Source organism: Monopterus albus, unplaced genomic scaffold (genome assembly GCF_001952655.1).
Source record: "Monopterus albus unplaced genomic scaffold, M_albus_1.0 scaffold479.1, whole genome shotgun sequence".
Taxonomy (NCBI): domain Eukaryota; kingdom Metazoa; phylum Chordata; class Actinopteri; order Synbranchiformes; family Synbranchidae; genus Monopterus; species Monopterus albus.
This window is the reverse complement of record NW_018128359.1, coordinates 16,966-28,026: the sequence shown is the minus strand read 5'-3', so window position 1 is coordinate 28,026 and position 11,061 is coordinate 16,966. Positions and strand designations below refer to the sequence as shown.

General features: G+C 40.0%; 2 protein-coding genes across 2 annotated transcripts in view; both read right to left on the bottom strand.

Annotated features, from left to right (window-relative positions):
• The window catches only part of LOC109952610 (olfactory receptor 52E8-like), a 4,654-nt gene extending 2,765 nt beyond the window's left edge, over window positions 1-1,889 (bottom strand). The window contains exons 1-2 of the mRNA XM_020587777.1: window positions 1,789-1,889; window positions 1,446-1,584 (exon numbers count right to left, since the gene is read on the bottom strand). Of these exons, the coding sequence (XP_020443433.1) occupies window positions 1,446-1,584; window positions 1,789-1,862 (213 nt within the window). The 5' untranslated portion in view covers window positions 1,863-1,889. The remainder of the gene's footprint in view (window positions 1-1,445; window positions 1,585-1,788) is intronic.
• A 3,897-nt stretch (window positions 1,890-5,786) lies between these two features.
• LOC109952622 (olfactory receptor 4K15-like) lies at window positions 5,787-9,244 on the bottom strand. The gene is made up of 3 exons (XM_020587790.1): window positions 9,218-9,244; window positions 7,350-7,469; window positions 5,787-6,602 (listed from the first exon to the last, which is right to left on the bottom strand). Exons 2-3 carry the CDS (start codon window positions 7,416-7,418, stop codon window positions 5,787-5,789), a joined length of 885 nt encoding a protein of 294 aa, XP_020443446.1. The 5' UTR covers window positions 7,419-7,469; window positions 9,218-9,244.
• Between the last annotated feature and the right edge of the window lie 1,817 nt (window positions 9,245-11,061).

Below are 11,061 nucleotides of genomic sequence, written 5' to 3'. Positions count from 1 at the left end.
CAGCACTGTATCAGCAGTAAAGTCCTACAAGTTCCTGGGCTCCACTATCTCCCAGGACCTGAAGTGGACGTCCAACATCAGGACCATCACCAAGAAGGCACAGCAGAGGATGAACTTCCTGCTCCAGCTCAGGAAGTTCGACCTGCCCCAGGAGCTGCTGATACAGTTCTACAGAGGAATCATCGAGTCTGTTCTCTGCTCATCCATCACTGTCTGGTTTGGCTCAGCAACCAAACAGGACAAGTACAGACTTCAGCAGACAGTCAGGACTGTAGAAAAGGTCATTCATGTGAGCCTTCCCTCCATGGAGGACCTGTACACCACACGGGTCAAACGGAGGGCAGAGAGGATCACTGCTGACCCCTCACACCCTGGACACAATCTGTTTGAACTCTTCCCCTCTGGACGGCGTTACAGGTCACTGTGCACTAAGACAACCAGGCACAGGGACAGTTTCTTCCCCTTGGCTGTCACTCTGATGAACACTTAACCAATGACCATATGATTGGACAATAACCCTCTGTGCAGTGTGTGTGTATGTATGCATGTATATGTATATGTGTGTGTGTGTGTATGTATGTATGTATATATATATATATATGTGTATATGTATATGTATGCACACACAGTACAGATTATACAGGTCTCTAGTTTTAAGTACTCTGTTTTTATTCCTATTTATCTCATTTCAAAGAACATTCCTTTGTTGTCTGCATTGTTTACTGTTTGTTTACAGCTTATTCTGCATTGTTTGCACTGTTTGTTTCTGTCAGTGTTGCTGTTAATACTGCTATTTTGTTATATTACACAACCTTATGTTGGTTTACTGTTTGCACATTGAGAGCCGATGTACCAGAGTCAAATTCCTTGTGTGTCCAACACACCTGGCCAATAAACTGATTCTGATATATGACTCAGCACAGGCCTAATGAACATAATTTTGATTTGAACATGATTTCAGCAGACCCCTCACACCCTGAACACAATCTGTTTGAACTCCTCACCTCTGGATGACGTTACAGGTCACTGTGCACCAAGACAACCAGCTACAAGGACAGTTTCTTGCCCCAGACTGTCATTCTGATGAACACTTCACCTACGAGGGTATGCCTGGTCAATAATCCTCAGTGCAATACCTGTAAATATACCTTGTACATATAGATCTGTAAAATGCATCTAGACTGTGTGTATACAGGTCTCTATAAGTACTTATTCTCATTTAATTTTATTTATTTTTTTACTAATGCACATTCCTTTTGCTTGTTTGCACATTACTTTCTGTCCTCTCAGCTTTGTATTGTTTATGTGCCCATTGCTGCCTTACATAAGGACATGTACATACACGTTGAGAGCAGTTGTACCAGAGTCAAATTCCTCATGTGTCCGACACACCTGGCCAATAAAGCTGATTCTGATAAAGGGGATATAGCAGCCTAATGGCTTACCAGAAGGCAGCACGCAGAGGCGTGGATCTTCCTGAAGATGTAGCTGATCTCGTAGAGAGCTGTTAGAAGGCTTAGCTGCACGGCATCGTTGATGACCATGCAGATGAACATGATATATCGGGGGTTCTCATAGAAGAGACTAGGATCACATAGACAAGAACTGAGACAGGCACTTGTGTACTGTGTAAGTCATGAGAAACTGCAATTTGGGATTATTCTAATTATCACTTTATCTGCATGTTATTTTCTAATTAAACAGGTTGGGGTTTGGGGCACAAATCTGAAGGTTTAGATATCCTATGTGTGTATATGTAGAAACATGTTTGACAAAGGTCGTGTGTACCTGTGTCGTAGGAAGGTTTGCACCATGCTGCAGTTGATGATGCTGAGGACCAGCCAAACCAGTACGGCCACCATGTTTTTAATCAGAATACCAGAGAAGCTTTCTTGAAATCCATCCTGAGCACCTCCTGTCAGAGTAGAGCTGGTATTGCTAAGGAGCAGGTCCAGGGCGCTGGAGGAGGTGGAATTTGGCATCACCACCATCTCCTCCCAGTCTGAAGAACTGAAAAAAGTTTACAAATGCTAATGTTTCCACGTCTTGAGACATTTTACACTTAGATGAATTGTATGATGAAAGTAACTTTGATAATACAAACATGTGTAAGGACACAGAGTACAAGGGCATAACAGGCTGCAATGCAAAGGCAAGACTTAAGTATTTTATAATAAATGCATAGACATCCTAACCTGTACGAACCTGCAGCCACAGACGTCCCATGCACACTCTGTCAGGAATTCATGGCTCTCAGCTTTGAAATCTGTAGGAAGATGAGACAAAATGCATTTTGGTAGTTTAAAGAACTTTAAAGTGGCATTAAAAACTTTAGTTTATTCTCTAATAACTCAAAATCTAAGTGCACATTTTCAGTGTTTTGTCACAACTTTGCAAAGCACAGCATAATTTTGAAACAAGAGAAGTAATGTGCTTTAGGTCATTATTATAAGCAAAGGTTTAAAAATCAAAGCATATGACATCTTAATAAAATGCTCTGGGACTTACTATGTAAACTATTAATAATATTAGAGTGCAGCTCCTGTTATGCCCCAGTTTGAAAGAAAAAATGTAATACAAATACATCATATAGAGACAATGCATTCAGAAATTCAGAAATATTCACTCTAATAAATGAAAATGAGAATTAATTGATATGTTAAATCTAATAAATGAAAATGAGAATTAATTGTTATGTTAAAAATAATGTTCTAGCTCTGCTGTTAAGCCACAGTGATTCAGATATTCCATACAGTCAGAGATTTGTGTGCAGCGTAAAGACTCGTCAAAGTTTAAGCATCAAAGAAGAAACACATTGCCTTGTAGTAGTCACCTCGATAATGGAAAGGCAAACCTCTGACAGGAAAAAGTAATAATGATAATGGTGTTATATTCACTGGTGATGACAGATCCCTCCCTCACCTGTGAGTTACTGTCAGCGACCTCTTCTAGCATCCTCTTGCCTCATATTTAAGCATGTGTGTTGATCAGGTTGTCACAGACACAGGGTAAGAGTCATGATGTCATGTAACCTTCAATGAGCATGAGCCAGTTAGAAAGATAAGCAGAGGAACATCATGTAAATGGTCAAATTATTATTTGACTTTAACAGAAGGGCAACATCAGTTGTTAGGTACAATCAAGATTTTATTTAAATGTTTACTTTTGCCTAGACACTGAGTTTCAGTCCTAAAAGCACATTCTGGCATCCAAAGTGCTTTCAGCTCCAATATCCAACGCTGGTGTGAGCTTTGCCAGTGTTGGCTAATAACGTGATCAAATGAAAACCATGGCCAGAGGAACTTGGTCTGTAGCACGTCTCCCTGTGGTTTGCACACTGGTATACTGTATGATGCTAGTAAATGGCATAAATAGTGATATCAATAATTAATTGATAATAATTTTAACCTTTAGCGATTGACATGCCATGCTGTGTAGGAAATTGTGTGCGCCACTAGGTGGTGCTTTTTCCCCACTGAGTTAGAGATGGATGTGTGTACTGTCTTGCTCTGCTCACTGTGGCAACTTCCAGTCTCTCCTGATGGAACAGCTGGACTACATCCCAAGTTTCTTTTTGTCACTCTTCAAGTAAGGATGTGCCAGGATTCTTATATCTGCTCTGAGATGGGGTGAGGAGGCTCCTAGTGGAGCCTTGAGTGAAGATGCACACGACCATCTTGCACTAAAGTCTTTTATGGACCAACAAACCCCGTTATCACAAATCAGTTGGTGATCGGATGCTTCAGATGAAGGACCAGGGGAGAGGACGTCTCATGACTCTAAAATATGTTTCCTAAGGTGAATCCCAGGTCCCTTATTTTATTGTTCCAGGAGGAAGGCTGCCTGGAGGAGTTATAACCGAGGATACACCAGTGCATCCTTCATGGATTGAAAAGGGCCCCTTATTGGAAATCAGTTTGTGATTGGATGCTTCACATGAAAGAAGAAGAATCCTCTTCATTGTCATTGTAACACGCAGAACAAAATTTTGTTTGGAGCCGAGGGCCTCAGGCGTGTATGTGCCGCTATCACACAAAATTTTGTTTGGAGCCGAGGGCCTCGGGCGTGTATGTGCCGCTATCACAGGCAACTTTGGGGTTCAGTGTCTTGCCCAAGGACACTTTGACATGTGAACTGCAGGCACCAAGATTCAAACCTCCAACCTTCTGGTTGGGAGACGACTGCTCTACCCACTGCACCACTGTCGCCTCCAAAGGACATCTCATGTCAGTTAAAACATGCTTTGCTGCACGAGGGACTGGGGCCCTTCACTAAATAGATGGCATGATGAGGAAGGAAGATGATGTGGATATGTTGAAGAAACATCTCAAGGCGTCAGCCAGAAAGTCCAGGTACTGGAGTGGCCATCACAATGCCCTGACCCCAGTCCAATAGAAAACCTGTGGGCAAAACTGAAAAAGCATGTGCGAACAAGGAGGCCTCCAAGCCTGACTCAGTCCCTCCAGCTCTGTCAGGAGGAATTTGGTACAATTCCAGCAACTGACAGTAGGAAGCTTGTGAAAGGCATCCTGAAACATCTGACCCAAGTTAAACAATTTAATGCTTGACCCACTGGAAATGTGATGACAGGAATAAAAGCTGAAATAAATCTTTTCCCCCACTATTATTCTGACATTTCACATTATTAAAATAAAGTAGTGACACTAACTGACCTTGTTTAAATGTATTTGGCTAAGTGTATGTAAACTTCTGACTTCAGCTGTAATGATGTCATTCCTTATGTCAAAAATGAATTGTTCCAGACAGTGACTATGGATAATCTTCTAGATTCATTTCTATCATTTATGTACTCATATGTCAGGTGAAAAGAGATGATTTCTGTTTCCTCTGTTTAGGCTGACAGAACACATTTTCTGTACAGTAGGTATAAAATGCCTAAATCCCAGTTTTCAGGTTGTCTGTAAAAATGCGTCTCTTCGTCTTATTCTCGTGAACATCATATCTCAGAAACACTTTGAGAGAATGTTTTTCGAATTTTAGTACAAACATTCACTTGCCTTCTGGGATGAACTGATTAGATTTTGATGGCCAAAGGTCAAGGTCGCAGTGACCTCCCGTCTGTCCATTTTTTGTGAATTTGACTGGTTGGCAGAGGCATACAACCACAAAGTTTGTTTGCTAGCAACATTTTCATGTTTTCAATTTATGATTTTTCTTATAAAAATTTACATCAACTTCAGTACCTATAATAACATCAAAAGGAAACATCCAAAATCAAAATATTAAAAAAGAAAATATCTTTATTTAAACTGACAAACTGTTTTTTATATATATGTATATAGTACTGTGCAAAAGCTTTAGGCAGTCAAACTAAAGTGAATGTTTTTAACTTCATACAAATTGGAGTAAATAGGAAACAATATAATTGATCAGATCTTGATCAGTATTTGCTGTGACCCCCTTACTTTAAACCAGCCCCAGGTCTCCTCCGTACACCTGCACACAGTTTTTTCTGATACTTGGCATGTAGGTTGTTCCAGCATCCTGGAGAAGCTGCGTTTGTGGATTCAGGCTGTCTCAGTGTCTTGTGTCTCTTCATGTGATCCCAGACTGACTCCATGATGTTGAGATCAGGGCTCTTAGGGGCCCAGACCATCTGTTACAGGACTCCTGGTTCTTCTTGTTGCTGAGAATATTTTTTTGACTCTGGCTAGAGGCCATACAATGAATTTGGGACTGATCAGACACCATCCTAATGGTACTGATGGTAGAGCAGAATCAAAACGTCTAAAGTGCCTAAAACTTCTGAACAGTACTGAAACCAGTTACATGTTGTCTTTGTCCAGTGGGGTGACTGTCCACAGTTTGTGCCTGCACCTGAGGGTCAGAAAGTGTATTTTGAGGTACTTGCTAAACCTTTTGTCTCTGACACCGTAGATGATTGGGCTCAGGAACCGGGGAAAGATGTAGACGATCAGGTAGTTTGCGAATCTGATTTCTAGGATTTGACCTGGAAAGATGAGATGTAGAATAATCTCCACACTTGGGGAAATGTAAGAGAGCATGCACATGGCCAGCTGGGCCCCATGCAGGAGGATGGTGTTTCTGGCTTTCTGAGCTGACATCTTGTCTGTGGAGAGGGACCTGGCTGCAAACAGGATCCTCAGATAGGTGAAGACCAAAGTCAGAAACACACAAGAGAAGCAGATGATGTCAAAGGCTTGTCGTTTGTATGCCAGGATCGGGTCTTTGAAAACATTCTGGCGCAAGCAGAAGACTGACTCATGAAAGAAGCTCAGGGACTCGGTGGCCAGAGTCACAAACAGATCTGTAATGTCTGGAGCCGCACATATAAACCACATCAACCCAATGACTATGTAAGTTCTCCTTGCTGTGCAGATTTGGGGGTAATGTAAAGGTTTGCAAACAGCAATGTAGCGCTCTATGGCCATGCTGGCTAAGCTGACAGGGGTGTTTCTGGTGGTGAAGACTGCCACCAGGATAAAGAAGCAGCAGAAAGAGACGTTTAGTTTGTAGAAGATGTAGCTGAGGACAAAAAGTGTGATGGTGACGGTTAGCTGGATGGCATCATTGATCACCATGTGGATGAAGAGGATATAGCGAGGGTCTTCATAAAAGATCTTGAGAAAGACAGAGAGAGAGGAGTGAAAAATGTCAAGAAACAGTAAGTTTCTTATGGAACAGAAGAGGAGAGAATCAGGTGATGGTTGTTTTTAAGCTGAGACCTGGAGGAAAGAGAAGGTGAATCCCCCTGAAAATGAATTATTGTAATGCATTTGAGCAACAAGGTGTTGATGCAAAGGTAAACTGAATGTTCTGCATCTTGTGAAGTATATTTTGTCTGAACAGTCAATTTCAGAAGCTTTTCTGCTTGAAGGAATGTACAGATTAATTGATTAAAAGAAAGAAAAGACAGGTCATTGGTTGCATTCACATGCACAGTATTGAGTAAGTAATCAGTTCAGCTCATTGTGTCATCAGTTTTAGTCTGAACAAGCTTTACAGGTGTAGCTACTGGGTCTCCTGTCTGCCTAATGTAATGTAAACACTGGTTATTTCTTCATTAACAGATTATGCTTTAGCCTGTAAGATCTCACCACATAGTGAAAAGGTTTTCCTAGAGCCCACTGTGATGTCTTCAGGTTGCTTTGTCCAGTAGTTACATACTGTATATGGTAAATTCAATGGGTTTTCAGAAGCTGAAACCAGCAAAGTCTTTATAAAGGACTGAAAATGAGTGCTCATCAAATATGTTGTTGGTTAATCTGATGATTTCCTAATCGATTAATCAAGGAGATGCTTCAGCACTAGTTACATGTGCCCATTGTTTTGCTTGTGTGTGTGTGTGTGTGTGTGTGTGTGTGTACCTGGTGTCTGAAAAACGTAGCAACTAAAGCTCCATTGATGTAACTGATGATGAGCCAGACCAGAACCATAGTCAGGTTCTTCACAAATGCAGTGGTGAAGGAATCTCTGAGGAGCTCAAACTGATCCAGAAACACAGAGAGCCAAAGAGAATGAAGCAGAAATTACTTTTGAATACACTGAGTCAGTTTATCTTAAATTCATCACTGTGAATATTTGGTGTGTTATAAGGGCTAACAGGCATTCCCCTTAACTGTACACAACAAGCATAAACATGTTGAAATAATAGATACAAGTCAGTAGAACTTGTCACTTTCATCTTCTCTGTGAAGTGTCAACACTACATTGAAATAAAGAAAAATTTTTTGTACTTTAACAGTTATACAATATAGTTTCTCAGCTGACATTAGAATTTGAGTTTCGAGATTTTAAAAACATTTTGACACATCAGCTCATTTTTTTTTTTAGACAAAGCTGTTCATGAACATGAACCGATGAGAAAACATTGTCCCTAATTTACAACTTTATGAAACATTATTACATTTACTCTCGGTATATTTTCAGTCAAGTGACTTTATTAATTGTGAATCAGGAGTGTGAACATAGTATATCTGGCTCCTGTAACCGGGCCCTAAAGTTTAGCAGCATCAGGGACTGAATTTTTTTTCCATTTTAGTTGTGGATAGAATTAAGAAAATTATTGTCAAATTTAACATAAAATTTTTCTTGCTTGAGTCTTTAACGGTTACAGGGCTTCTGTTCATGTGGTGCATTCAATAAACAGCAGAGTTCTGCTGAAGTGTATAAATAAGGACCATGAAACTACATTTGAAGAATAAAACTATATACGTAGCAGTACAAGAAAACCACCGTACCGGTGGTTTTCTTTTCTTGCTTTTCACTGATGGAAGCATTCAGTTCAAAACAGAAATGCTTCACCAAACCTGAGATGTCATGTTGGCTCCGGGACCCACTGAGGAGCTCATACTTTACTAGGAGCTTCGAGAGAGAGAGAGAGAGAAACAAAATACAAACTGACAAATGTATCAAGGAATTATTTTAAACCTCATAATATAATCAATTTAATAACTAACCAATGTGAAACTTTAATACTGTGTTTTATTTTTATGACAATTGTTTTCATTAAGGAAAAGTTGTGAAAATGTCTGTGCATGGTGTCAGTTACAGTTTTTAGAAAGAAAGAATCAGAATCAGCCCAGAAAACTGCAATCAGTGCATCTCTGGTAATAACTTTTTACAATCAATCAAAACGATCTGTTAAATCAGAATATCTTAAAAGGCACTTTTGTTGTGAATGCATAGACTATATAACTCTTGTCTCCCCAAAATGCTGTGAGGAAACATGCAGCTCTCCAGCTGTGCTGCATCACTGCTGTATCTTACAGGTTTTACTTGCACATTTGATTTTGTTCTCTACCTGCAGCAAAGACCTGAGGCTTCAGACACAAAGTTGTTGTGTGTTTAAAAATAGATTTATAGAAATTCTTTAATTTGTGGTTTGAAATTATTTGTTGAAGGAATTTAAACCACAAAAATAACATTTTTTACTTGAATGAAATTTCATGACATGCAGTGTTCTCCCATTAGTCATCCAGCAGTGATAAATATTTTGGTTATATTAACAAAGGCTGACGCATATTAACTGTTATACTTGTACTTTGTATTATTTATCTAGAGCAAAGATGAGCCAGCTGCTGAAACCTTATTGTGTAATTGACTTAACACAGCTAAATAAATCACAAATATGGTACCTGGCATTTTACACAGTGATGAAAAATACAAATTTAATAAAAAAAAAAACCATAATAAATACTGACATGTGAATAAAGTTATTATTATTATTACTTACCAAAGAATTAAAATTTAAAGGCTTCAGTCACCATCTCTGTCCTGTTCACCTGCCTGAGTCCTTGAGAGGCAGCCTGGCACACCAGCCTGTATAAATACATTAGAACAGGACTTAATTGACTTGCTTGTCATCATCCTCGTGATGATGGTGATCATCATAAGCATAAACTTTATTGCCAAGTATTATCAGCAATACAAGGAATTTGACTCCAGCCCAATGGCCCCCAATGTGCACAGCAATATAAAATCCAAGCCACAAGTAAAAAACCCAAAGACAAAAATGTACACAGATGTTAAGATGGAAGGGTTGCATTGAATCAGAATCAGAATCAGCTTTATTGGCCAGGTGTGTCGGACACACTAGGAATTTGACTCTGGTACATCGGCTCTCAATGTGTATGTACATATCCCCATGCAAGAGGCAAGTAAACAGTAAACCAGCATAAGGCTGTTAATATAACATTAGCAGTATTAACAAGCAACAAACAATGCAAAATAAGCAGTATAAACAGGCAGTAAACAATGCAGACAGACCAAGGAATGCTCATTGAAATGAGATAATAGGAATAAAAACAGAATACTTAAAACTAGAGACCTGTATGAATCTGTATAGTCTGTACAAGGTATATTTGCAGGTGTTGCACTGAGGGTTGTTGTCCAGTCATACTGTCGTGGGTTAAGTGTCTATCAGAGTGATGGTCTGGGGGGAGAACCTGTCCTTATGCCTGGTTGTTTTGCCGTACAGTGATCTGTAGCGCCGTCCAGAGGGGAGGAGTTCATACAATGTGTGTCCATGATGTGAGAGGTCTGCAGAAATCCTTAGACCCTGGTTGCACTGACCTCTGTTTGTGCAACCAATCACTGTTTCGACCTGGTTTCCCTGTACTCACAGAACCCCATGTTAAACTAGGTAACCAATTATATTTTTCCTAGACTGTACAATAATATGATCCTCATGTCAAGATCATGTCTAGAAAAATATCAGCACAGAAGGGCCACTACCAAGACTGTTTAAAACAAAAACAAACAGTCTGAGCCACTGCTAGCAACAATAGCATTGTAGTTGTGGCATTTTATTCAGCATGCACGGGAATTTTTACTTGCCTTTGGGCGCCAACCAGTGCAGGACACACAGAACAACAACCTCTTTTTTCCTGCTGCAATTTGAACATGCACCCCTCCGAACAGGACTAGGAACCTAACAAAAATGCATAAGGAAAATAGCCACTGCTAGCAACAATAGCATTGTAGTTGTGGCATTTTATTCAGCATGCACGGGAATTTTTACTTGCCTTTGGGCGCCAACCAGTGCAGGACACACAGAACAACAACCTCTTTTTTCCTGCTGCAATTTGAACATGCACCCCTCCGAACGGGACTAGGAACCTAACAAAAATGCATAAGGAAAATATTTCAGTGAGGAGTTATGAATAAGGATTTGTTTGCAGTGGAAGCTGGCACACATCAAATACACAGTAACCACATGTGCTGTGGTTAAGTAACGGGAGAAGCTTCAACTTGTTAGTAAACTAGTAGAACGTGGAACCATAAATCAAGCTTGAGTTTCAAAGGCGTGAAATGACCCAGACCTTCCTATTCATTTCTATTGAAGACTGCATTCACCACAGCCAGCACCAGTGATGTGCCAGGGGCCTCCAACACATCATCGTATCTCAATAGAATAAGTTTTTAAAATTCCTGTGTGAAGTGATGCCTACTGTGGGCTCGCTTTACATTCCAGATATCTTATTAGATATCTCCTGAAAGTTTTGTCTCGTACTCCATAAATGATTGAACTAATGGATCGGGGAAGAATTTGTATTATAATATAACAAGCAAACAGAG

Bases quoted from the DNA above. Each gene is read 5' to 3' on its own strand.
- LOC109952622 (XM_020587790.1), bottom strand. From the start codon at position 7,418: ATGGTTCTGGTCTGGCTCATCATCAGTTACATCAATGGAGCTTTAGTT. The intron at 6,603-7,349 runs GTACACACACAC...GTCTTTCTCAAG, and splicing joins CTACGTTTTTCAGACACCAG to ATCTTTTATGAAGACCCTCG.